Raw genomic sequence first — 27181 nt, forward strand, 5'->3', positions numbered from 1 at the left:
CAAGAAAAAAATAAAAAGTTACCGAAAATCTTTGTTTATTTATCTCTTCTATGTAAGTAAATTTGAAGAATATATCATTAAGCAATATGCATTTAAAACAAAACATTAATGACCTTAGATAACATGTAAATAACTGGCAACAACAACAACAAAAAGGTACCATGTGTAAGGACAGTTATAACGTTAGTTGGCAACAATATAAATGAAATAGTGTTCATTATTGGAACTGGTGTAAGCAAAAAATCATGATTTGGGGTTAAAAAAACATCTTACAAGTAGTTAAGGACATTATTTCATGGGAAAAATATTGGGTTAATGAATTTTTTTTTAAAATAGACACAAAGATAAATAACAAACACTTACTGCATAATTTCAATAACAACAACAACAAAAAACAATAGTACTTCAACAAATCACAAAATAAATGTGTGTAAATGCCTCTGCATTTGTCTGTTTCTATTTAATTGTCATCAACCAATTCTTAGAGAACTTGTACTTAAAAAATCACCTTCGATATAATTATGATTGACAGAAAATAAACGAATGAAAGATAAGGCTATGAATGACATTATAAAAATCAACATTTAAAAACTGAGATCAGAAACCAGCCTGCACTAATCCAATTAAATTTTTCATTTTTATAAAATTGTAAGATTCTTGAATATATAAATAAAGATATCTATATCAAAATGTACCCTAAATAATTAATACAACTCCAATATTACTAAAACCAAAATGAATCTTACTTATCCTTTAGGGGGTAAATAGTTGGGATCGAGGTAGTTGTAACCACAGGTGGTTGGATTTAATGAAGCAACCTTGGTATAGTCATTGTCTGTGTATGGGCCAGGCAGATCAGGGAAATCTGTGTTGTTGTCACTGTCAAGAGTGTTACTGGTTTGAGGTAGGCTTGCGTATACAGGCTCCATGCGATGGTTGCTTTTGTGCACACTGGTCTCAAATTGACTAGAATGGATATACAAAAATAAATTTGTGCATACACAACGCTAATCATAAATTTCAAAACTAAAGATACAACAGACTAAATAACATACCTTTGTGTTCTAATACATGACTGACAAAGATCTACAGAATCAGTATGTGGACAATCAATACAATGAAATCTGACACCTCGAATTGGTTCATCTTTGCAAATATCACACTAGAATAACAAAAATAGAATTAAAATATTTGGATCGTCATAAAAGAATTACTATAACTATATACCTGGTAACCGAAATGTTCTGCTAAGGCTTGTTTTCCTTTATTGTCAAGTACGCAAAGCTTTTTCTTTCGTTTCCTTTTTAATCGTAAAATCTCCAAATATTCGTCCGAGAATCTTAATTCATTTGGAATGTCTTCTTCGTCCTAAAATTTAATAATTTAAACAACAAAAATTAACAATTTATAAATTTTTTTATATAAATTTAAACATTAGTTAACAACTTACTGAGACTTGCTCTGATTCCACATTATCCCACCCCCCACCATCCTCCTCCTCATTTGCTCTTCCTGCTCCCCATGCATCTTCTTCATCATCATCTCCCATCTTAACTGGGACATGAAAGTCAGAAAAGAAGGTGGAGATGCGGGTGAGGGAAGACTGAGGGTGAGTTCGATGCTGATGAGGAAAATTCGAGAAAAAAAATTCAGAGTGAAATTGTTTACATAAATACATTTTTTTAAAAGTGTAAGATAAAACTACAATAAAAAATATAAATACAGATAAAATGAAACAAATAACGATAAAATTCTAAATTACTAAACCAGCTTACCCTGTGAAAACGCTTTGGTTTTGCACTGACAATCCTTTCCAGTCTTGGCATTCTACCAGGTATAGGTAAACCAGCTTTGGCAAGTTTAATGAAATATTTCTGAATTCGAGATTGGACTTGGAGAGCTGTTCTGTCTTTCAACTCGGCAGCTATTTTTCGGAATCTTTGTAATAAAAAGTAAAAACATTCACATTTTTATTTAACAAAAAGTTAAAAAATTTTCAAAAAATGTAAATAGTCAATACCTGTTAAATTCAACAGATTCTTGCGGATATTTAAGAAGGAGTTCTTCTAATTTTCTCTGTTCTTCAACACTCCAATTTTTCTTAAAAGTCTGGGAACGTGATTTACTCTTAACAAAAATTTTATACAATATGAATAAACAACAACAATAACAATAAAGGCTAAGTATTCACTATTTTATTTTAAATTTCTTACCATGTTTGAAGATGAACTAGACTCTTGTTCTAGCACTGCCTCAATCTAAAACATGTAAAAATTAGTGAATTATTTAAAAAAAAGATGAACATATCAAGGATTTATATACAATTAAAACACTTTAAAGTTACCTGAGAAGAACTAGTACCATCTGATTCAAAATCATTCTTTTTTCTCCGAGTAAAAGGTTTAGTAGCTGATGGCGGAAGATTGTTTGAGAAAACGTGATCAAAAGTTCCAAACTGCGATATATATTTGGACCAGTTGACTTCAGGTAAGGGGAATATTTGTTGAGAGCTCGGCAAATTTAAGTTTACCTAAAATTAAAAAAGTTAAACTTCCAAAAATAAAAACACTAAATATGCTCTACATAAATTTTTAACATTGTTTTCTGCAGAAAAAAATTAATATGTTAATTGCATTCTAACTGATCTAACTCTACAATCTAACTTTTTCATTCTAATACATCTTACTGCACATGAAGTCTTTTGTATTTTTCTAACTTGTCTATTTCTAATCTAAAAAAAAATTAATGACAAACTATAGTTTTTCTTATATCTACCCAAAGCAATATTCGTAGTTTTTGACATCAAATTTGGATAAAATGTTTTTACCTTCTGTTGTAAATTATCCACAAACGAAATTGGATTATCCAGACCATCTTGCAATCTTGCTTGTAATTTGTCAAGATCTAATAAAGCTTGCCTGCGCTGTGCCTCCAATTTCGCATAGGACTTTAAAACACAGTGGTAACTACAACAAAAATTCAATTAATAATTTTGTTTTTTAAATTCCACCCATAGCTTAAGTAAAATACTTACTCTTGGTTGTGCTTTAAAGCAACATGATCAGATTCAAAATAATAAACACCTGGCCCTGTTGGTGGCTCCTCTTTAAATAAAGGAGGGGGCTCAAAAGGGTCCTGGGTGGGTACTGCTTTGAGTGTTCTATGAAACCCACCCCTCCCTCTTCCCCCTCTCCATTTACCCCTGCCTCTCCCTCTACCCCTGGTAGGGGTACATTTTGTTGGGGTTAGTTTAATAGGGGTACTTTTTGGAGTGGATGAGAATAAATTTTGGTTGTTAGCTTGGTCAGTGGGTAAATTAGTTTCTTGTTCTACAATATGAGATTTTGTTTCTGAACTTAATGCATCTGTTTTATTGTTGTCAGATAAATAATTTTTGTCCGGTGTAGCTTTATTATTTACAGGACTTGAAGGGCTAAGATTGGCATTGGGTGAGGCTGGTGGTAAACCAGAATTATTGCTGTTGTTTAACTCATCATCAGTGTCTAAAAACATAACCTAATTATTTAGGTTTTTTGAAAAAAAATTTTGACTGGACAAATCATTAAAATTGTAGAATAACTCATAAACTTGAACATGTATTTACCAACTGTTTCTGAATTCCTTTTTCTATTGCGATGTATCATGAGGTCCAGACTTAATGCATAAAAGTCAGGTTGACATTTTACTCCAGAACTCCTTAAACTTCTTTTTCTCCATTTTAAAAACTCGTCTTTGTCCTGAATCAAAATTAAAAAAAAAAATGTTAAAACACCTGTACATTGTCTGTAAAATGCTTAATTAAAATCTGTTTTTAACATTAGGCAAATTAGATAACCCAATTTATGGCATATGGTAAACGTAAGTATTTTTCACAGTGTCTTACTTTTGGTTCAGGTGAATCTGCATCACTTTTTTCATTCAATTCATCATTCTTATCTTTTTCACTTTTAGTTTCAATATTGTTTGCATGTATATTTGGCACAGTGTTAGTTTTAATATCTGGTTCCGGTAGACTCAAATTGTTTGGTGAAGAATTTGTTTTTAATTCCTTATCATCTTCTTGTGTAGCAGTTTGTGGTGGGATTTCCGAAATACAATTTTGAGGTAAATTTGTTGACAACGCAATTTGTTTATTACTAATTTTTGTCGTTCTATCATTTATTTTACAATCTAAAATAGGTATTATAGGAATATTGTCATTTAAATAAGGTAATGCCTCAGTAATGTTCTTTGATGACGAATCTGAGGATTCTGCATCTTGTGCAGTAGTTGCTTCATCTGGATTTTGTGAGGTGTTTTTCGATTTCGATGAATTCGTATCACTTTTTTGAGGAGTATTTTTCAAATTGGTCTGATTCAAAATAGGTGTTGACAAAGGTACTCTATATAAAAAAACAATAAATTTAGTCTACCTATGTCCAATTAATAATGTAAATACTAATTTTATCTAACTTACAAATTTTCATTTTTCTTTTGGTTAAATACGAACTCAATAACAGACGCCATCTCCCCCTTTTGTGACAACCTTCTTGTCCTTCTATTTTTGGTTAGGATTAAACCATTGTCCTGCAAAACACAACATTGTGTTATTAATACAACTAAATCGTGCTAAGTCTATAAAATTTTTGTCGAAAAAATTGTAAAAAAACAAACCTCTGCAATATTTTTTTTTGAATTTTCTAATTTCTTTGTACATAACATAGCAAGTGTTATATCATCTTCCGGGTCACTTTTATTTTCAGATTTAAGTGTTGGAAATAATTCCACTTTGCCATTTGTTTTTGGGGAGTTAGTTTTATTTTCACTAGAAACTTTGATAGGACTAGTCACGACTGATTTATTCGATGACCTTGTGACAGCTTTTTCAAATTTTTGAATTGAACCATTTACAGGAGAGTTGTTTAAACTCTCATTTAAATTTTTAGCTTCAGTTTTATTGTCAGAATGGGTTGGGTTTTCTTGATTTCGACTATTGGTTCCATTTTCACTTTTTATGCTATTTCCATTTGAAATTGAATTCCGTTTTGTACCATTTACTAAGAGTAATAAAATTGCATTGTCAGTAAATACAGTTCATGATTACAAACTTATAATTACAGTGCTTCCAAAAAATTTTAAATTTTTACCTTGGTCCTTCTTTTTTACAGATGCTGATCTTCCTTTTCTTATGGTTGGAGTTAGAGGTGGGTCTTCAACATCAATGGACTGCACAGAAGATGACGAAGAACAAGTCGATGATCTCTTTGCTCGTTTTGCAACAACTGGTTCATCAAGATCTGTAAAAAATCAAAGTTAAGAGATATAGTTAAGTAAACATGTTATTTTTAACAATGATTTAATTGAGTTACCATGTGTAGATTTCTTAAAATTGTAATTATTTGCAAGTTCTCCAAAAGCTTCAAGATTCCGACTTCGTATTCTTGACGAACGTTTGACTTTCTGAAATTCGTCAACTACACTTGTGTTGGCTCGGGTTCGTTTACCGATGATAGGAGAAACCTTTTGATTTTCAAAGTCAGAACTGAGCTTATGTTTCCCTTTCGGACTTTGTGCAGATTTCGAAGGTTTCATCCTTATATAAATTATATAAGGATTCTTAAGTTAAAAACATAGTTAAATAAGGTTTCAAGTACCGGTAACTTAATGTTAATCTAAACAAAATAGACATGCTAAGTAAATAAAGTACTACATGTGCAAAATTGTTCTTTTTAAAATTGAGGATAAATTACAAAACCTAGACAGAGATAAAAATAATGACTATCATACTTAGTTCAGTTGTTTTATAAGTACATATATTTTAGTAGATAAAAAAAACAGCTATGTGGTTTTAGTAATTTTCATATGGTAATATTCTGACATTAAACAGAAAACCAGTCTGCCAGTGCGCGGACAAATATCGCGCCATATAAAAAATGAAAACTGTTGACACCCACTAAATAGCGTTTAAAACAGCCTAAATGTATTTTATACAATCCATTTGATTAAAATCTATTTGAGCAACCTTTTACTAAACGTTCACGTTTTCTAATTTTCGCGATTTGTTTGTGTGTGCGCGCAAATACTAAATTGTGTATCCCCTTTACACGTGGTCACGTGACAATGTGTTGAACGTTGCTTACAAATTCAAACAATTTTTTGTTGATGCAAAGCTTAAGTTTTATAAAATAAACCGCACAACGAATGTACCACATCAAATCAAACACCTTACCTTTTATTGAACATATATATTAGTTTTTTAAAGACACGAACGAGACAGTTGTCGCAACACTTCAGCGCCAATTTTAATTTAGCAGGTGTACGATCGGTAAATACGCTTTGCGAAAAAAGTCTATAAGGTTTACTATCCATTGCATACTACATTTTGGGGTGAAATATTGCAACATGTCAATTTATTGCTCTAAAAATATTAGAACGAAGTCAAAAGAACTACAATTTACAAAACAATAAACCTTAGCTAAAAAGGTTTTAAATCAAGGATAAATGCAATTTATGGATATTTTTTGTTAAAATATTTAATTAAACTAAAATTAGTTCACCTACACACAATTATTTTTTTAAATAGCAACTAATTATTAAATACGTGATTTTGTATTTTTAGAAAAGCAATGTTTACATTCAGAAATAAAGTGTCTACCAATTTTCCAAAATGTTTATTCATTTTAAAGTTCAGCAGTAGTCCTCGCTGTCTGGCTGTTTTGTTAAGTCAGCTACCGGTAATAGACTAGTGATTGTGCGGTGTTTGTTACTTAGCTATACTTTAAAAATTCTGTTTTGCAATTTTTAAATTTTCTATATGTTGAATGGTTGTAAGTAATCTTAGTTTCAATAAAAGAAAAATAGTCAGATAATGTTACGTCGAAAAATATTGACACTAGTATTCTTTTACAGATACGCTGACTTTAAATAATAAAAACATGGCAAATCATGAAGAATCATTACTTAGTGAAGACGGTGAAATTTTAGCTGGTGATACTTACCAAAATATGGGAACCTTTTTAAATGAACAAAGTGATAAATTTGGAATAGTTAATAATCATTCCGATGAAAACAATGAAGTTAAAAACTTTAAATTTCAAAATTTGTCAAATAAATCGCCAACAACCGAAGAATTTCAAATTCTTTCACTTTTACCCAAAGCAGCATCGCATGGCAGTGACATTAGCAGTTCACCAGAGCTTGTAAATCATTTAAATACGATGCTACTCGATAAAAAAAATACTGATAAACAGGTAAACTTATTGTAAGTAATTAATAGAAAAATCAATTTTAATTTTAAATGCAAAACATTGTTTGGTTTATTACATGCCTTACTTATCGCAAAGCTTTGTTTATATTATTTATTTCAATGTAATTCACTTTGTAAAATTATTGAGTAATTTGTTATCAACTTTGCAACAACTGATTTCAGGAAAATTTCCCTCATCAAAGTGTGAACACAGAAACTTTAAAACCAGAATCACCATTTGATATTATTTTTAATCCCCCGCCAAATTCAATAGCTAAAAGTAATTCGAATTGGGTTGTGTTTGAAGAAAATAATGAAGCATTATCTGGTCTTAAAAACAATTTATATTCTGAAACAGACTTCTTTCAAAATGATACAACTTGTGTGCCAGACACAAATTTAAACAATCAACTTTTAAACAGTCCCATTTCACAACTTTGTTCGAATGACAATTCGCTTTTATTATTTGAAGAAGAAAATATTTCTGTAAACAATATACCTAATGCCAAAATTTCCTATGTACCTCCTATACCAGAAAGAGTTCTTGCGCCTCAATTTAATAATATCAATGTACAGCAATCACCATCTCCATGCTCGTTTTTAACTGACCTTGATCATCTGTATGCGAATGACCAACAGTTGAAAGACAGCAATAATATTAACAATCTTGTTATGACACCGCCCTTAATACCACCCCGGAAAGAAATAGGGTCAGTAAAAAGTGACTTTTCATTGGCAGAAACTTCACATGTCAGGTCACAGAGTGCATCTTGTGAGCAATGGATAACTTTTGATGAAACAGATGGATTAAACCAAAATCCAGTGATAAACAAAGGTAAATGTTTTGAGAAGGTAGTCCTAAATCTCTTTTTAATAGACCTGTGTATAAATTGCATTATTTAAAAAAAAAAAAAAAAAATTTATTAGTTGAAGTTGTTGGAGGTACACCTGACCTTAAAGATAGTGTTGAAGATAATTATTTGGACTTGGTTTCTGATCATTCCAACTACTTTCCATCACAAACAAAGTAATATGCTATCTGTATTGCATGTCAATTTAATAAGTTTAAATAATTTTAATAAGAGAAGCTTAGCATAATTAATATATGAAAAAATATAACACTAAGATTTTAGTGCTATCTTTTTAACATTGGAATTAAATTTTATTTTTGTTTTATCAGTGATAGTATGAGCTCATCTTTAAAGGAAAAATCCTCTGTAGATGAAGAATCAAATTGGTTGACTCCTTCATCATCAATTAAGAGGATGAGGAAAGGATATCAGCATCTTAATGATGAATCAGATGATGAAAAACAATCGAAGAGTGAGTCATTTTATTATATTTTTTAAAATTTAAAGTTTTACCTTTCTGCACAATGTAACAGAGTTTTAGTAATTTAATTTAATTGTGCGTTAAACTATTAAACCCCATTCTTTATTGTGTAAAAGTTATTCTATAGACTTTCTGCAAGTTCCTAAAGTTTACCTTTTTAAGTGGTTACTTTGCTTCTTTATGTTGTAAATCCCCTTTGCATGTCACCTAAACAACTGGTAGGAGCTTAAGTTTGTTGTAGACTAGGCTTTACTGTTGTTTTTTCAAAAAACTATAAATTATTAACAATTTAATTACAATGTTACTAACTAGTAAAACATTTTCAACAAAATTCATTAATATTATATATATATAGTTTGTTTTATTTATTATAACAATGTAATAAGAGAATACAAAGACAAACTAATTATTAAAGAATTGAGTATTTGTGTTAGGTTCTTATAATCATTATAATTGTAACCTAAAAAGATTTTTAAATATATTCATAACTTATTTGTTTAATTGTCATTGTTTTTTTGTGGTTAAAATTTTTAAGGATGGATTTCCACTGGGAATCAGATAACCAGTAAGATTTTTTCTAATCAGGAAAAATGTTCAGAAATTTGTATTGATTTTTTTATTTATAGCAAATCAATACTTTTACATTAGGCTAATCAAAACTCCTGCTGTGATTTAACTTAATGCCATCACACATTTAAAAATTAAACTGGTTAGCTGTGTTTTGTATAAACAAAAGCATATCTCATTATTTTATGAGATGATTAATGCATTTACACTGTACAGAAGTCACGCAAATTAAAATACAGTTTTTAAAGTATTAATAATTAATGTGATTGCTTTTTAAGCATGCCACAAGTCAAAAAATAAAATAAAATGTATAAAAATAAATGAAAGTATATATTACCTAAAAGTATGTGTATTTTATTAAACAATCTTGCAAAATCAAATACGTATTTTTGTTTTAAAATGACAAGACTTTTGTTTAACATGTTAAGTCAACCCTTCAACAATAATCCCATTTTTGAATTAAAATAAAAACCAAGCCCATACATATTTAGTAAATAACAAAATTAAATTTATTTTGAAATTACAACAGAAGAGCAAGACAGTGACATCGTTGTAATTGAAGTTACGACCGATTTATCCCCGATCAAACAACAATCAACTTGGGTTCCTATCCAGAATGAAGTGGATGATGTGGATGGTTCATCAGGAAATGTGAGCGCACATAATAGCCTGGCTGATGATCAAGAAGTAAATGATGATTTGGACGATTTTAACACTGACCGGTATTCAAAGTTTTATATATTTTTGTATTCTAAAAGACTTTAAATGGTGTAGGGCTATATGTATTTAGGACTTTAATATATGGTTGATTTAACATAATAAAATATTAAATCTTGTGGGCCTTAAATAGCAATTTTGCATAGCCTTATATTTTCAATTACACAAAAACAACTTCTGTAATAGGTCAATTCATGACTTGAAAAGGTCAATTTAACTTGTTACTCATTTTACATGTCATGGCATTACCACGAACAATTATCTGACTAGCATACAAAACTGCTACCAATTTGTCACACAATTTAAACTAATTTGGAAAAATTAAATTTTTTTGCAGATTGTCAGCTAATATCAACGACTTGAAGGGATTTAATCGGGTTGACAAAGGTTCTCAAAACAATCTCGTTGACTTTTCTGAGTCGGCAGAAAATCTTGACAGTGTAACATGTGCAAGTATTAACAGCAACGAAGATCTTGAAACAATATTTGACATGTCTGCTCAGGGCGACACTTTAAAACGAAGACGAAAGAAAAATAGGCTAGATGATTCACAACCTGGACAGGTTGAAACAGACACCGGGATTTCACACACACAGCCTGTGTTTTTTATTGCACCCAATGAAGCAGATACAAGTGTAACGCTTGCTCCTACAAATCCATTCTGGACTCCATCATCACTTGGTGAAACTGCTTCATTAACATCCAACACAAGCGATAATAACCCCTTCGATAAAGTTAATTTTCAAACGACTGCCACAAACGAGGTCATGACCCCAAAAAGTAGGATCTTATTTCCATCTATTCCTCCACCTCCCTCTTGCACTAAAGTTAGAAAGTCTTCTGGGAGCATCCGAAGAGGAAGATCACATGTGTCTTCTCCGCTAGTTTCGGACAATGACGACATAGCTCTTCAAATGATGTCCTTAAATCAAATGGAGGACTTACAACCTTCCAGTTTGTTATCGGGGAATGAAAGTGACCATGTTTTTTTCGACAGTTCTCAGCAGAGCGATGCATTGATCGACAATCTCAGTGGTTCTTTAAACTTAAACACAAACACTAACAATGTATCAGACACTACTGTGTTAAACAACATAACCTTTCCTATAACTTTTAATGACGAAGATGATCCATTTGATACTTTTAATTCACCCATAGTTGAAAAAGAAGAGGCGCGAAATAGTGACGATTTTATGGAATCGAATGTTGCGATTTTTGGTTTTTCAGATGATGTAGTCAATTTAAATGATCTAAAACTTAATGAGTGCTTAGAAGTTCAGCAGGACAATGTTAATTTAGTGGAAAGCCCTATTGAAATTGACACAGACCTGCAGAACGAACTTATTGCTGAAAATGAAAATATATCAGAAAAGAAGCCAATTCTTGATGATGAAATAAACCTAAAAGTTTTGGAATGGAATATGTTAATGAGATTTCCTAGAGAAAAAAAGGTGATGAGCTCAAGAAAATGGGTTCCAATTTATGTGAGATTAAATATTGACAAGGTAAGAACAAAATAATAAGCAATTGGTATTTAACAAAAAAATAAGCAACTGGTATTTAAAACAGCAATTTGTTAATATTCGAAACAGATTTTTTATCAAAATTTTTTGATATGCATAGTTTATACTAAGTTAGTACATTGGCAGGAATTTATTTTTTTCAATTATTTGGCAAATTAAATACAGGATTTTAATTTAACTTAAATTAAATTTTGTAATCATCATTTTTAGATTAACCATCCTAGTCTTCAACTATTTCACACATCAAGTTCAACGAACCCTTACTATGTCATCTCCCTATCAGGTCATGACTGGCAGGTCACTGAACCCACTCTACAACCTCGCTTTTACAACACTGACTCTCTTAATGATATGGAGCCTGAGCACATGAAAAGAAAGGTCCACACTGTTAAAATATTGCATGTCAGGTACAAAGAGAAACTCTCATACACATCAAGAAAAAGTGAAGTTATGATGAAAAGTCCTTTTGGGTTCAAGGTATTTTTGAATTTTTTTTTTAGAAATTAATAATTTTTATAAAAATTTTTTTGTAAACTTCTGTTAATTAAAATTATAAAGTAATTTGTAATTTTATAGGCTACTAATTATTATATTATTTTCTTGCTTATATTTATAAATATTGTTGGTATTTTAAAATTGCTTAATTAATTCAGATTTTATATTTTTAATCTTTGCAAATCATGATATGTTAAATTTAGTAACAGGCAGTTATTAATATCCTGCACTATTTCTTTTAACATAGCATTCCATGAAAGGAAAACAAGCTGTTAAACTAGGAACTGAAAGTTACTGTTATTTTGTCAGCTTTTTGCATGCTCTTAGCAATGCATCGTTCAATGCAAACAGGTTTGAGCTATTTTTATTGCAATATAGTGTTGATATAGTAACTTTTAACAAATTATAAAAATTACATATTTTTTTTCTTACTAGAAACAAAATGAATTTATTTTTCCCAAAAATAAAACAATTTGTTATTTTATTACCTTAAATTTTTAAATTATTCTCACCGTTGTTTTAAATTTTTACTAAACAATAAACTGTAGTTATTTTTCAAAAAGCAACGCGATTTATAACTTAAAAAAATTATTTTTTAGGCTTTCAAGTTCAACGGAAAAGTCGGAGGAAGCAGAAGAACATTCCCCTGTTGTTAAATTTCATTCGAGGGATGAAATTATATTTAATGTTAAAGACACACTGAGGGTAAGAAGGTTAAAACTATCTGTAACTCAAAAAATAGTATAAATACATTTTTAAAAAATCCATGGTACATACTAAGTTTTTGTGTTTCAAATAAACTTAACACCTTCTTAATTTATCTAATTCAAGGGTAGTGTTTCAGAGAGTGGAAAAGTTGAAGCGAAAGTTCAAGTAAATGTTTTTGTCACCTCCTTTCTATCTGGTGATCCAATGGCTACTGTCACATTCAATGATAATAAGGTTAGAAATATTTAGTTTTATCATATTTCCTTTATTAGTTTAACATAATTGAAAATTTAATTCTTACTGCCTTTTTGATAAACTCTTGAGATGTGACTATTAAATATTGTGTTATTAAATATTGTTTGTTGTGGGTTGTGTATGCTTAGACATTAACAGATTTGTCTGGCTTGTCGCATTGTTTATGGATAATATAAGTCTGCTAACAACATTAACCAACCACAGCATACCATTATGTGATAGATAACAAATTCTTTCACACTTAATACCAGATTTATGTAATACAATATATATACTTAATTTTTTCAAATTTAAAAAAGACTTTTGTTTAGGCTTTGGTTATATAAAATATATTATTGAAATAATAATTTGAATATATTTTGCTATAGAAATGACAAAATTTTTTTTTTTTTAAACTATCTTAAGTTAAGTATTTATTTTCAAGGTTGAAGGTAGCGAGGTGGTAAGTCGTGAAGATATTCTTCCAAGTAGTAATGAAAGTTGGATTGAAATTAATGATGTTGCTGTTCATAAATGTTGTACAAGGAAGGGTTATGACAAGCCAACAGCATCAGTTACATTTCATCCCCCAGATGCATGCAAATTTGAACTTTTAAGGTAAATGCAAAAAAACAATTACAATTCCAAGTTTCTAATCTTTTTAATAAAGTTCTATGTTAAATTAAATGTACATTTTCCAACTATAAACATAGTCAGGTTGCGTTTTAAAATCAACCCACTTATACAGTGTTAAGCATTAAATCAAGTATGGCCCTCAATTTTGCAATGAAAGTTGGTTATTGATTGTGGTAGAATGTTATTGATTAGTTGGACTCTTTTAATTCCAAACTAATGTTTTGGATGGAAGGTTTTATTGATTTAATTTAATATTTTCCCTTAGAGAAAAATAATGCTTTTTTTCTACTCGAATGTATTTAAAAATATTTTTTTTGTTTTAGGTTTAACTGTCTCTATAAAGAGCCACAATTTCCTGTGTTAATTAAAGCATCAGCAAATGTGAAAGGAGTACAAGTCACTATAAGATGTGTTGTGAGATCAAGCACAAATCATAGTTCCAACAAAGATCTATTATCCCAAGTAAACCCTTGTTTATCTACTAATTTTTATACAAACTTAATTTCCTACTGTAACAGGAATTTCATTAAGAATCTGCCAATAAACATAATAAGCCTCTTAATTTGCTGATACAAATTATTTATTTTTGTTTTTTTAGGTACCATGTGAAGACTTATCAATACGTTTCTCAATACCAGAGCGTTGGGTTCCTGCTTTCAGGAAAACAGGAAGAATCAGAATAAAATCCGTGCATGCCAAGCGAGCAACTAAAGTTGGGTCAGCACAGGCTGAAAACGTGATGTTGGGAAGTAATGCAACACTAGAGGCATCAATGGGTGATGCAAAATATGAAGCTGCTTATAAATCACTTGTTTGGAGAATGCCAAGATTTCCAGAGAAAAATGCTGGTAAAAAATAAATGAAAATATAAAAACTTTGTAAAATTAATAAGTATTGGCATAATCTTTGCCCTAACTATTATTTAGTTTCTTTTTTGGGGCACAAACTGTTTAAAAATTGATTTAAAATTTTTAGCTCAAAACACCCCTCAAGTACTAACCTGTTTCATCGAGTTGAACTCAGATCGAGACTTACCTGAGTTGAGTGAGCTAACAAAATCACTTGGAAGTTGTGAGGTTGAGTATACAATGCCAAGTTCAACTGCTTCTTCTGTTTGCGTTCGCTCAGTCAATTTACCTAACGCAAATAAAGCGGAAAAATTTGTTTGTTACTCAGCTCATTATTTTTATAAGGTCAGTTGCTTGTGTTTAAATAATTTGAAGGTTTTAAACTGTGACAAATCCAGTCATACAAAATGCATTATTGTCATTGTGTAATTTTAAAAAAATCCTACTTATATTCTTATATTTCTAGATAAATGATGCCTTTTTTCAAAAAAGTATATTTTTATAAATTTAAAATTCTATTTACGTTTTAGGTTGGAATTTTATTGACACACGATCTTAACAATGAAAACAGCAGCTAAAGGTTAAATTTTAATCCTTGACAATACACATTTTAAAGATTTGAATATGTGTTAAATTGCATGTCAGCCACCCTTTTTACATCTCAACCTTGCTTATGCTTTAGATAGCTTTTTAATGCTTATCATACATGTCTGTTAAACCTCATGCATTGACAGATGTATTAATACTGCCATAATTGAATTCTATTGTGTTTAAATTTAACATAGAGATGAACTAGTTCTGTACGTTTTAAATCTGTATATACTCTTTTTAATGTGCTGCGCGCATTGCTTTTTTCACATATACTTTTGAGCTCGCAATTGGCGTAAAGCTTTTTACTTAAATAGATATATTTTTATTTATGTTTTTTTTATTCATATTGCTGTGATTTTATTTATACTACCATTAGCATTTCAACCTTTTTGGGTGTTTATCTTATTTTGCATTTAATGATCTAGACTTAATAGGACAGTATAATTGTTGTATTTGCTTGGTGGTGCTTCTTCAATAGTAATTCTATAAAATAGTAAGCTAGTACATTTCTGTTATTACAGTATTAAGTATTAATAGTATTATATTGAAGTTTAAAAAATACTTTAGAAACGATTTCATGTTTTGAAAGTATATTTGTGTGCAATTTTTCAATCCTTTTTGGTGCTCGTTTTTTTTCTTGTTATTTTTGCTATTATCATTATGCTTGTTGTTTTTGTTGTGTTCATATTTCTTGATACATTAGTTCCAGTGCAAAGTTACCGCATCCAGTGTTTATTTGGTTCATCCTAACGTTTAAATAAATGTGTTGTCCAGAAAAAAATATATTTATTATACTTGATAATTGTGTAAAATTCAAGGTTTTTCAGAAGATAGGGCCCTTTCTTAGCATATTAAATTATGTAGGTCAAGCTTTGGGCCTTGTTATTCTTGCAGTATTTTTTTACCTTATAGCTAATAATTATTTAGTAGAAAAGGTTCTTAATTTGTTACCCTACCCACCTTTATGCAAGTAATAGTTTAAAGTTTGTAAATGTTATCTTTTAATCTAGTGTTTTATAAAAATTTTTAACTTTAAAACCTTCAGTAGGCCGATGGTATGTAGCATCACCCTCCATTCTAAGGTGTTAAATATTGCAGTAAATATCAAATGAGTAAGCCTGACATTGGATCAAGCGTGACATGCCACTGTGCCACGTCTTAACAATTCCTTGAGTACAGGGACTTTCCCTGCAAAAATGTAAGGATTCTGTTATTCCTTAATAACAATACGAGATAAAAGCGTCAGGCAGTGAATTGCTTCTTAGTTGTGTTATAATTAAGAGGATGTGGAAGATTAGTATTTTTTGCATAGCCCTAATTTTATTAAGAACAAAACACGTTTACTCTTCTACAGATGTAAGTATCTTGTTTTGTGATTTAAATGTTGGTTAAAATATTTGATATTTCTTTTGCTAGCTTTTGTTTTTTTTTAATTTTTTTAGTATGTTATTAATAAGTCTTTTCTATTTAGGATGAAATAGATAACTCTGAAGACAAGAAACCTACAATAGCAGATCTGGTTGACAAAGCAATAAGTCATTACCATGCTGAAGAGTGGCGAGATTCCATAAACTATTTCGAGAAAGCTTTAGTCAGCTACAAGATGTTACAACATGTTGAAATCACCTGTGGGGTATGATAGATTTAATAATAATAAAAAAAGAATAAATATATAAACTGCATTACTTTTATTTTACAGTTTGCTAATGATATTTGTGAATAAAAAGTTTAAATGTCTTGTAATATATATATCTATATAGGTGTGTGTGTACTTATTTATTCATTTTAAATTTTATAGGTGCGGTGCAAAAATGCTAATATCAGCAAAGAACTCAACCTGGATTTTAAAGATAATTTTGATTTAAAATACATGGGCGATATATTGGCAAAGAGCAACTGTATAAAGCTGTGCAAAGAAGAGCATCCATTTGCCAGTACCGTGCAATACATACCACCAGTAAGTTTGTTTGTTCACTCGCATATGTGTGTTACAATAGTGAACTAGTTTTGTTTTACAACAGAAAGCTTGAATATTTATATTTGTTATATTTTATTATTAATACTTTTTTTAAGCAATTACAAGAAGATTTGGATTCAAAGAAAGCTTATGACTTTTTACAATTTGCATATTACAATTTAAATGCTTTTAAAAAAGCTTCACAGGTTAGTTCATTTAAAAAATATTAGTTATAAATTATAAATGTATAAATGTTTTTTCCATTAAAAATAAATTTTGTTTGTTGAAGGCTGCTTACACATTTTTACAAGCTAACAGTGAGAATGAGCAAGCATATGAAAATGTTAATCGATATCTAGAGATGGAAGAAATAAATGAAGAAGACTTAAAAGATTTAGAGGAACCCAAATTCTATGTAAGAAAGAGTTTAATGAATTTCAAAGAAAAGCTTAGTTATATCGGGTTATTTGTCTCTCTTTTTATAGTATATTATTTAACTAATTCTACCATTTATATGCTAAATAGTAAATTCTTAGTGTTGGTAGTTTAATCCAAGCAAAAAAACTTTAAAATTTACATATTATTTTTTAGAAATTATTTGTGGAGGGGATTATGGCTTATGAAGACAAAGACTATAGTGGAACAGTAACGAGTTTGGAGAAATGTTTAGTTGAATATTATAAGTCACATGAAGAATGTTTGACTTTGTGTTACAAACCATCTTTTCCAACCTTTTTTTATCGATTTTATAAATCGATGACAGGTCAGTTTTCGTATATACATTTTTTTTATGAAACTAAATATTTTTTAGAATGATTACAAGAAATTTTAATTAATTTATTTTTTAGAGCATTACAATGGAAGTCTTAAATGTGAACTGAAGTGTAATGAAAAGTTAGATCCAGTGGTCATGGAAACTAAAATTGATCATTTTGCAGCACATTGTTACTCCTATTTACAGTTCTCATACCATTCATGTAAATAAATTACTAAATTTTTGTATAAGGAAAAATTTAACAATGTTTTAAAAACGTTATTATATTTTAAAATTTAATTTTTCAGCTGTAATTATTTTCCAAATTTAAACTAATTTTTTTTTATTTTGAAAATTTAGTAAGTAACCCTGAGATGGCAGTGTTCTCAGCAATGTCAGTGTTGTTATTAAACCCTGAACAGGAAAATGCAGAAACAAACGTGGAATATTACAAACAAACAGCAGAAGATCACAATTTGTCTTTAAGCAAACATTTTCACCCAAGAAAAGATGCCGTAAAGTTTCATTCTTATTTAAATAAGTTAGAAAAATTGATTGAAATTGGGGAAGAACTGTTAAATGAAAATGATGAGGTATAAAATAAACTTAAAAATTTTATTTCAATATTGAAATTTTATAAGCCCCTTTTTTTGTATTAGTCAAGTAACTTTTAACAATTTGTTAACATAATTTTCAGACTAATATGTCTGTTTTAATATAGGCCGAGGTACTAGAAGATGAGCAGTCTAATGATATGGCAAGTTTAATTGCAGATCTAACCGAATCAATTTCAATTAAACTAGACGAAAAACTTCTAAATATTTAGGGTGCCGCTGTATCTTATGCCTTTTTAATTTGTCATTTTTTAATTGCCCTTTGTATGCGCTATGCATTTTTTACCTAATATTTTGACATCTTTCATGCAGTATTATAATTTATTGTATTTAAATTAATTAGCACTTGTAATATTTACCAGACATCAAGCCTGTAAGCCAAATATATTGAAATCTATATTATTTAAATGCTTTCTTACCAAAATACATGCACAATTATGTATAAGTTGTAATAGAAAATTTTAAGAAACTTTGTCAGGTAATTTTATGAAGTGAAAAATACACGAGGAAAAATTGCCTATTGTAAACAATAATCAACAGCCCAGATTTAAAATTATTACAAAATCATGTTGAATAGTAATTATACCAAGAAAAAGGGTTTTATTTATTTTAAACAAAATACAGGAGGGAAATTAAAATAAAACATATTAAAATATCCATTATCCCCAAAATAACCTAAAAAAATAAAAATAACTTGTGCTTTATTAAAAAATAAAATCTATATAAGCATTACTTATTAAGGTGTTATAATAAACCTGTCAAACCTTTTTTTTAGTTATATTAAATACAAATTAAAATCTCACGATAAAATTGTTGGTTCTGGCATTCCAGGGTCTGCTCCTCTTTTAAATCCTTAAAGAATTAAAATATGAAGATAAATTAAAAGCAAACAAAGCAAAAAATCATATTTTCGTCTTCTTTTAAGTTGTACAATTTCTAGCAACATACAGTAAACGATTTTATCTAGTTTACTATATAAAAATTATATATTTTTCAAGTTTGTACCTACCTAACGTTAATATCAAAGGTATCCAACCCCATCGAAATATGTGTCTGCATACCCCAAACGCTTGGGAAATTCTTCGTTTTGCAACAGGGCCCATCTTTTTTTAAATTCTTATTGTAAAACACCAAAATCAAGACAAGAAACAGGTTATCGTAACACACGTGTCTGCGTGTTGTTTCAATTATTGCTTGTGGGGAAAGGTTGTATCCCAATTAGGACGAATTGATGAGTTGCTTTTTTTTAAAGTTGAAAAAAAAACTTTACTTTATTTTTTTAATAAAAAAAGAGTAATTTTTAATGCACAAAGTGTATTTGTGTCAAAAAATGATCAAATAAAAACGATAAACACAAATGTTAGTGAACAGGTATTTCGTCTTGCCGTTTAAAAAGAGAAGAAGATAACGCGAACATTGAAATGGAGAAAAGTTAGCGGTTCGTTTCCAAGACAAAGCAACAAAACAACAACATGTCACTTTCTTTTGACGTAACGAACCAACTCGCGCCAGATCTTAGCATGTGATCTCAAGAGGCTTAAGATCTAGCGGGAAAACTTCGAGCATGGTGCTATAGCCATTTTATTTAGAAATTCACAAAACTTTGTCTATAGGTTATTTTTAAGTTGAAACGTGACACTTTTGCGGATTAGTTTAGAAAATTTGCTGACAAAATGTAATTCAGTTATCAAACCGACGATCCGTGACCGAAGTTTGATAAAAAAAGGTTGGTATAGAAACTCACTAGCTTTACTTGAAAACAAAAAAGTTAATAATTAATTTTAAAGTTTTAGGAATGTGAGTCAAGTCGTAAAATATAATTTTAAAAAGCATGAGTTTAGTTATTTTCTATGTGAGGTCTTTATGATTATTTAAATGTATTTTAAGAAAACATTACTATAAAAATTGGGTTGTTAACAGATTAATTAGAAAAACAGAAATAAACAGATTAAGATAGAAATCTAATTTTTTTGCAATAAAACACAAGCTTTGGGCCTCAAATTTTTTATTGTTTAAATGTTACAATTATTTTTGTTAATGTATAATATTAGGTATTTTAAAATTTAAGGGCACTAATAAAATAACATTTTTTATTTTTAGGTTTTTTGGTTTATTATTAATTTTTTTGTTTACTATGCCCAATCTTTACCAACACTAATTCTTGTGTGTATAAATATGGAGGAAATCCAAAATCATCGTAATGATTCCTCTCTAGTTTATATCTCCCACCAGGAGGAACCAAACATGACACCTCAGCAAACGACCAATCACTGCACATCGCTTCAAAAATCCGAAATGCTTCAAAAAAAGAAAATTTTTTATTGTGGGTTAAATGGAGTTGAATGTACAGCCAAATATTTGTTAGGATTTCTGCTGACTGCTTTGTTGGTTTTTACTTTTGTAGCAGGAGGAATAAAATATGTTCAGCTATCAACAGAAATGACGGAATTGAAGCAAGAATTATTGGTGGGTGAACTTGAAGTTGTAATTTTTATTTTAATTTGTTATGAACTGGCATTTGGCTTGACTTTTATTTTATATTCTTTGTTTACAAATTATTGCTGATGTATAACTTTTTACAAACACAAATACCATTGGTAATCATTTTATAAGTACTAAAAAGAAGTTAGATAATTGCATGATGTTTTAAGCCTTAGTTTTGTGTTTTTGTTTCGATTGCATGACTATGTTATCAAGTTAACCACTTGATTTTTTTACTAACATATAATAATAAATATTAAATAAATCAAAAATTTATTTTTTACATATATAGCCTATATGTTTAATTTTTTCTTAAAAAATTGAATTAATTCTGAATTGTATCTTACAGATGATGCAAGAAAATGTTGATAACTGTGTTACAAGGGAATCTTTAAATATTGGTGGTGGACAAATTGCCAAGTTAGTTGGTGACACAAAGGTATGGGCATTTAAAAATGTATATATATATATATATAATAATTTTGCCTTTTTTGTTTAATGCATTAAAAATTGTTAACTTGTTTTAAATTATGTTGGACTTTGTCTTAGATGACTGTGTTATAATAAAAAATTAGTACAAAAATTGGTAAAAGGAGTGGATTTATTGCACTACCTTTTACTAAATTTCGTACACATTTTTTTATCACAATAAAGAATAAAATAACTATAATCCTATATGGTTTATATTTTTATAATTTGTTGAATTTGTTTTTCAGATTGAAAAACCGACAGTCGGCGATTTAACATTAGTCACACCAAGAGAAAGACGCGAAGCAACGGCTAGTCCTTTTAAAGGAAATGGTCGTCGATCTCATTTTAGGGATGGTAAGAAAGTTTAAAATGTCAAAGATTCCTTAGTATTGCTTCCTACCTGTTAATAAGAACTTAAATTACAGTTTTGGCATCCTGAATTTTGGCTGGTGTGCAACTTGATTTTATTTTTGAGCAAAGTCCAAATGTTGAAGTTTGTTTGTTTTTTAAGCCGTTGTTGACTTAATTATCAATAAGCCTGTTTTTGCAAACAAGATACTTGTCGTGGCACTTTCTAAGTTCATAAGTCATGTTTAATGTTATAACAAATTCATAAAAAAGAATAATAGGTTGTTTTATATTAAAACAGCTGTGTTGATTTTAATGTAAAGTTATTACAATGCATCTCTTGTCTTAATAACATCTTTCGATTGTTTATAATTTATTAGCTATTTTTCTAGTAAAAATAAAAAATTAACTTTTGTGAATTAAATTTGTTAAAGTATGTTATTAAAATAACCAAGTGTTGGAATTTATCTTGGTTTATTTTTTGACATTTTTTTTTTTTTTAGAATCTTTAGAATTTCTTGGTCGAAGTGGTAGAGATGGTAGGGATGGACGGGATGGTCCTGCAGGTCCTCCTGGACCTCGTGGGTTAATTGGAGCAAAGGGTGAGTCTATTGCTGGCCCACAAGGCCCACAGGGAGAGAGGGGAAAGGTTGGGGCTAAAGGAGCCCCTGGTGTTGCTGGCCCACCTGGAAAATCTGTAAGAAACTTTATTTTTACTGATAATTTTTTTTTTAATTTAAAATTAAATTATTTTATAATTTTTGTGTATTGTAGAGTAGAAGTCAATTTTATTAAATTTCTGTAAACCGCTAAAAAATTCCGAGTTGTGTTGTAATAGTGACTAATAGATATAACATCTATGACATATATAGTATTTATTTTTATTAAATGTTTTTAGTTTATGTCATCCTCCATTCATTTACATGGTGATGGGTCGCCAAATGTTTCATCAAACAGAAGTAAGTCAAAAATGCAATGTAAAAGCCAAGCTACTTATTTAGATGGATAAACAATAACAATATTGCATAAAAAAAAAATATAAAAAAAATTGTTCATAGATTGTAAAATTATTAAACATTTTGTTAAGTTAAATTGTGTTAGTTAGTATAATGAATTAAATACAAAGTCCTGGCCTTATAAACATAATGTACAATATTCTTTGAAATGTTTATCATAGGTAGTATACCTAAAGTTTAAATCTTAAAATTTATAATTTATAATACCCCTGTCTTGCGTGTGGGGTTTAAAAATTCTCGTTAATTATGTGATCGCTCTTAAAATTGCCATATCACCAAAGCTTCTTTGTTTGCACATACTTTTCCCTTTCTCCAATGCTAATATGACATTTAATAAGGTCTTGATTTAAAGTTGTTTGCCCAGTTTGTGGTTTGAGCAAGTTTTAGACATGTTATGCATATATGCATTGCAGTCGTTAGGTTGTTGCTTGCTTGTGCTAGGGTTTAATTGCTTTGTTTTTATGAGCCCGCTGTTCACTAAAAAGTTCAAGACAATATTTATTGCAATTGGCAATTAATTCCTAATACTTCAATATTATTTCAAATTTAAATTTAACTGCAACATTTATTTTTTGCAATATTTTTATTTAAATTGTTTATTTTTAGGTCAAATTTTAACTTAAGAAAGTTTTAACAGTTCAAAAGTTAAATAAAACCATTTTAATAGGTGAAAATTCCCGTAACATAAAAAAAATACCCACCCTAACTTCTTAGAAATTATTTCCCAAACTATTAATTTTAAAAACATTATCACAATAAAAAAAAGAATGTTTGTTTTTGTTAACAGACGGTGCCTTAATTCACTGGACCAAGTCAGACTGGAGTGACAACGACGATTTCCGTTACTTTCAACATAATGGAACCGTGCAAGTTCAGGAAACGGGACTTTTTCACATTTACAGCCAAGTAAAAATTAATTAAATTTATTTTTTTATTAAATATGATATTGACTTTTTTAATTTTTTATTTATAAAATATGACATTATTAAAATTTCTTTGAAAAAGCAAACTTAAAGGCTTAAAGTAAGTTATATATAAATAAGTCAAAAGGTAGATAAATTCAATATTTTCTTGATAATTTTAATATTTTTTTAATATTGTGTTAGTTGGTGATAGTCAGTGAAGAAACTACATCCCTAAGTCATGAAGTTAAAGTTAACGGAGTCACGTTTCTAAAATGTGTAAGATCTGTAGTAAAAACTACATGCTTCACGTCAGGTACAAATTTAATTTAAAATTAATTAAATTTTAATTAAATTAAAAGATATAAAATACTAAGGTGGTGAGTTTTTTGTGTTGACATTGCCAATCACTTGAAATTTTAAATTAATATTTGACAAGTTATGACACAAAGTAAATAATATATTCTAACAATCTAATCAAATTTAAAAATATTGAGTTTTGATTATTTGTATATGGTTACGGAATCTCCATAATTTTGTTTGTTTTGCAGGGGCTAGAATACTTAAAGCATTTGATAGTGTTTATATATCCACCACTTATCCCAAAACCAGGGTTGATATGATAAAAGCTGAATCGTTTTTCGGCTTAGTTCAATTGTCGTCGACCGCAAATACTAGAGAGGAACTTTAATTTGATTTTTCTCTTTATTTGTATATTCAACGTGAGAGCCAAAGTGTCTTGAAATTATGAGTGACAGGTGTTCAATCCAGTTAGAAATGAACTCAGAATAAAAGCTCATTTAAACCTTTTTTATTAAAATTGAGTTTTATCAATCATATTTGTAATCATGTATTTAGTTTTAAATGCTTAGTGACCGAGCAAATTGTTTTTGATCTTTATATATATAGATGGCTTAACTGTGTCCCTGTAGAGATTTAATGTACTTCCAGAGATTGTGTTTGCGGCAGTCAATTTTGTTTATTATTTTTTATGAATACCAAGAAATCGAATTTCTATTTGTTTGGTTTACTGGCATTTTAAATAGTTGTAAAAACCCAATAGACCACAAAAATGTTAATAAATAATTTTTCTGACATTTTTAACTAAACAACATTTTTTTTTGTATTTTTATTCTTCATTTCTTATAATTGATATTTTATTACATTTTTTTTTGCTTTTGTATATCATCTTGCACCTGTAGAATTGTAAAGCTTATTTTTTACTTTTAGACGCTTTTTTCTCTCTCTGCCAAACAAAAACCACTGCCAAAATAATGTGTTAAAACAAGTGCCTTTTTATACCTAACAGCACTGTCATTTTGTACTATGAATTAGAGCAATTTTTACTTTAAAATAGTTTTGTGTAATTTTTTATCACAATCATTTGTCTACTGCCACATAAGTTTCATTTCCATTTTAAAGCAATTTAAGTTTAAGCTACTTTACTGCAAACATAAGCATATATATATTTTTTGCAGATTTTATATGTTTTTAACAATCATGTGTTAATTTTTTAAAGGTGCTTTAGTTGTTTTACAAGTTTGTTCCCTAAATATGAAATTTGTTATTGCCTTTTTTACTGTTCCATCAAATGCATTTTGTTTATTTTTAAAAAAGGTTCCTCTAAAATAATTGTTTATTGATATTATTACATCTTTCTACTTTATCTGAAAAATGCTTGATCAATTTTGTTCTAATCAAAAAATCCCCAAAATTGATTAACTTTTTTGACAATAACTAAAGTTAAGTAGTTAAAGGATACACTGTGACTAAAAATTTAAAATGACAGTGTTGAGAAAATTGGATATTTGATATTTTCTTGTTCCATATTATTTTCACGAACGTACTATGTTTTTCAAACAAATACAATCGCATTGCTGTATAAGCTGTTGCCATTACTTATAAGTAGGGGGGTTACGTTTATAAACTTATACGATATCATTTTAATGGAAATAAATGCATATATTTACATTTTTAAACAAGAAATCATAACTAATCTTACCAGCCTTTATTTTTTTTTATCATAATATAGAAATGTAATCCTCAACGGTTGGTTTTTGCTCAATATCTGCTAATTTTTCTTTCAAGAGTGTTCCAACACCAAGAAAGTCACTAAAACGTTAAATTACTTTTATTTTTTTCTTGTAAAGCTTGGTATTTATAAACATTAACAATTTAATATGGTTTTACCTTTCTAACGTTGGTTCCAAATCAGGACATATAAAATGACCCTCATCTAATAAAAATCCTTCTGGTGCAGTTCGTTGGTCAATGTTTTTTTTATTAGTTTTACATTCATTGTTTTCAAGCACAGAGTTAGCATCAACCTTTTAAGTTTTGGAAAATAGTTTGAAACGCCGAAAAATTTTAAATAAAAATATGTCATACTACCTCGATTTCCATTTTGTTTGTTACTATATCTGTTTCATCCTTTGATCGCAAAGTTCGCAGTGGGCTTTCTGCCAATACCTTTATTAAACGTTCGGTTTGCTGCAATTCTCGCATTTCTTGAACTGCTTTTTGGCACATACCGTATTTCTACAAATAAATAAATAAGGTGACTTTAAGTTAAGCATAGTTCATAAGCTAAAAATATAAATAAATACTAACTTGATATTGCTGCCATTTATTAGATGCTTTGCCGCCACCTTCTATAACTATTTTAGGTGGCGTTTTTAAGGGATCTCGGTTTTTGTGATCCAAATCACGACATAACAAACGATAATTTCTGTACCGATGATTGGTTTGTGTTGCCGGTGTTACGTTAGTTACATTTATTTCAGGTCTGTGGGCGCTCTTAAAAAATTAAGACACTGGTTTGATATCAGAAAATATACACCAGATTTCGTTTAAACGTCGGGTATATTTCGTATATCCTTGTTTGCAAATAAATAGAATATATGATAGTTTTTAAAAATAAACTTTAAAATATTACTTTATTTGGCACATTGGTTTGGTTTAACATAATGACCTTAATTAAATCTTCGTTGACATTAGAGTAACCTGCTGAGCATATTTCCTCTTTAACATTTATAGGTTCACTGGATACTGTAACCAAATTAAAATTTAACAGCATGATAGCGCTGCTGGTTTACGCGTATTCAATAAAATGGTGGTTTTAAATAATCAACCAACTTTTATGCATTAAATTTGATTTGATTTACCCACCTTTTTCATATGCAGCCTCCCTTTCTTTTTCTAGCTTCGTTTTATATTTTTTATTATAACTCTTTTCTTTTGGTACAAGCCTGTCTATTTCTTCCGCAATTAGTTTTATTGCTGTATATATTTTGGATGTTTTTAGACGTAACGATTTCCTCTTTTTACGTTGGGAAGGATTTGGTTCGTTCAATGTTGCATACCAGTATTCGCCGGTCACATTTGGTATATACTCATCATCGTAATATGATGAATCGGAACATATAACGCACTGGTGACATTGGTTAAGATCTAACTAAAAACATAAAATACTTTTATTCGAAAAACTTTTTTTCAACTTAATTTTATTAAATAAATATACTACTAACGTCAATTGATAACGGAGATATGTCTAAGGCCTCAACCGGTTGATTGTTACATGTCGTTAGGTCGTTCGTAGGTTCAAACTGCTGCAAGAAATATCCGTGATATGGTGATATATTTCCATACGGACTTTTTGGACATAAAAAATCTGGAATAGGTGGACAAGGGCATCTTGTTGGCATAGTAAGCCATGACTGATCCCAGGTTTGATCCATTTTTAGAGTACTAATTTCATTTTTG

The 27181-nt window shown here is 29.3% G+C and overlaps 4 protein-coding genes across 4 annotated transcripts; 3 read left to right on the forward strand and 1 right to left on the reverse strand.

Moving 5' to 3' along the window:
• Positions 1-39: 39 nt before the first annotated feature.
• Positions 40-5644, reverse strand: LOC145742022 (uncharacterized). Its single transcript, XM_082559756.1, has 16 exons — positions 5349-5644; positions 5127-5276; positions 4654-5036; positions 4457-4566; positions 3884-4382; positions 3605-3737; positions 3035-3503; positions 2828-2966; positions 2345-2530; positions 2214-2258; positions 2021-2127; positions 1776-1938; positions 1451-1621; positions 1228-1368; positions 1056-1162; positions 40-966 (listed from the first exon to the last, which is right to left on the reverse strand). The coding sequence occupies exons 1-16, from the start codon at positions 5569-5571 to the stop codon at positions 747-749; spliced, it is 3246 nt and encodes a 1081-aa protein (XP_082415882.1). The 5' UTR covers positions 5572-5644; the 3' UTR covers positions 40-746.
• A 1165-nt stretch (positions 5645-6809) lies between these two features.
• On the forward strand, positions 6810-15657 carry LOC145741604 (uncharacterized). Its single transcript, XM_082559212.1, has 15 exons — positions 6810-7229; positions 7409-8060; positions 8153-8252; positions 8406-8548; positions 9654-9846; positions 10179-11346; positions 11575-11841; positions 12107-12210; positions 12459-12564; positions 12691-12801; positions 13247-13419; positions 13761-13899; positions 14036-14285; positions 14413-14630; positions 14816-15657. Exons 1-15 carry the CDS (start codon positions 6915-6917, stop codon positions 14861-14863), a joined length of 3987 nt encoding a protein of 1328 aa, XP_082415338.1. The 5' UTR covers positions 6810-6914; the 3' UTR covers positions 14864-15657.
• A 416-nt stretch (positions 15658-16073) lies between these two features.
• LOC145743013 (endoplasmic reticulum protein SC65-like) lies at positions 16074-18640 on the forward strand. Its single transcript, XM_082560867.1, has 9 exons — positions 16074-16232; positions 16348-16509; positions 16675-16833; positions 16950-17039; positions 17123-17248; positions 17425-17596; positions 17682-17810; positions 17948-18180; positions 18309-18640. The coding sequence occupies exons 1-9, from the start codon at positions 16161-16163 to the stop codon at positions 18411-18413; spliced, it is 1248 nt and encodes a 415-aa protein (XP_082416993.1). The 5' UTR covers positions 16074-16160; the 3' UTR covers positions 18414-18640.
• Positions 18641-20305: 1665 nt separating this feature from the next.
• On the forward strand, positions 20306-25298 carry LOC145741977 (uncharacterized). Its single transcript, XM_082559685.1, has 8 exons — positions 20306-20667; positions 21032-21121; positions 21399-21507; positions 22005-22198; positions 22400-22460; positions 23305-23423; positions 23624-23735; positions 23971-25298. The coding sequence occupies exons 1-8, from the start codon at positions 20377-20379 to the stop codon at positions 24108-24110; spliced, it is 1116 nt and encodes a 371-aa protein (XP_082415811.1). The 5' UTR covers positions 20306-20376; the 3' UTR covers positions 24111-25298.
• The last annotated feature ends 1883 nt before the right edge of the window (positions 25299-27181 follow it).

This window comes from Corella eumyota, chromosome 2 (assembly GCF_963082875.1).
Source record: "Corella eumyota chromosome 2, kaCorEumy4.1, whole genome shotgun sequence".
Classification (NCBI taxonomy): domain Eukaryota; kingdom Metazoa; phylum Chordata; class Ascidiacea; order Phlebobranchia; family Corellidae; genus Corella; species Corella eumyota.

Excerpts from the sequence above, each read along its gene's own strand:
- LOC145741604 (XM_082559212.1), top strand. The coding sequence starts at position 6,915 with ATGGCAAATCATGAAGAATCATTACTTAGTGAAGACGGTGAAATTTTA. Across the intron at positions 9,847-10,178 it reads GACGATTTTAACACTGACCG|ATTGTCAGCTAATATCAACG; the intron begins GTATTCAAAGTT and ends ATTTTTTTGCAG. Across the intron at positions 12,802-13,246 it reads TCACATTCAATGATAATAAG|GTTGAAGGTAGCGAGGTGGT; the intron begins GTTAGAAATATT and ends TTTATTTTCAAG.
- LOC145743013 (XM_082560867.1), top strand. The coding sequence starts at position 16,161 with ATGTGGAAGATTAGTATTTTTTGCATAGCCCTAATTTTATTAAGAACA. Across the intron at positions 16,233-16,347 it reads ACGTTTACTCTTCTACAGAT|GATGAAATAGATAACTCTGA; the intron begins GTAAGTATCTTG and ends TTTTCTATTTAG. Across the intron at positions 17,249-17,424 it reads TAGAGGAACCCAAATTCTAT|AAATTATTTGTGGAGGGGAT; the intron begins GTAAGAAAGAGT and ends ATTATTTTTTAG.
- LOC145741977 (XM_082559685.1), top strand. The coding sequence starts at position 20,377 with ATGGAGGAAATCCAAAATCATCGTAATGATTCCTCTCTAGTTTATATC. Across the intron at positions 22,199-22,399 it reads CTGGCCCACCTGGAAAATCT|TTTATGTCATCCTCCATTCA; the intron begins GTAAGAAACTTT and ends AAATGTTTTTAG. Across the intron at positions 23,424-23,623 it reads TTTTTCACATTTACAGCCAA|TTGGTGATAGTCAGTGAAGA; the intron begins GTAAAAATTAAT and ends ATATTGTGTTAG.
- LOC145742022 (XM_082559756.1), bottom strand. The coding sequence starts at position 5,571 with ATGAAACCTTCGAAATCTGCACAAAGTCCGAAAGGGAAACATAAGCTC. Across the intron at positions 5,277-5,348 it reads TTTTAAGAAATCTACACATG|ATCTTGATGAACCAGTTGTT; the intron begins GTAACTCAATTA and ends GATTTTTTACAG. Across the intron at positions 1,163-1,227 it reads CAGAACATTTCGGTTACCAG|TGTGATATTTGCAAAGATGA; the intron begins GTATATAGTTAT and ends TTGTTATTCTAG.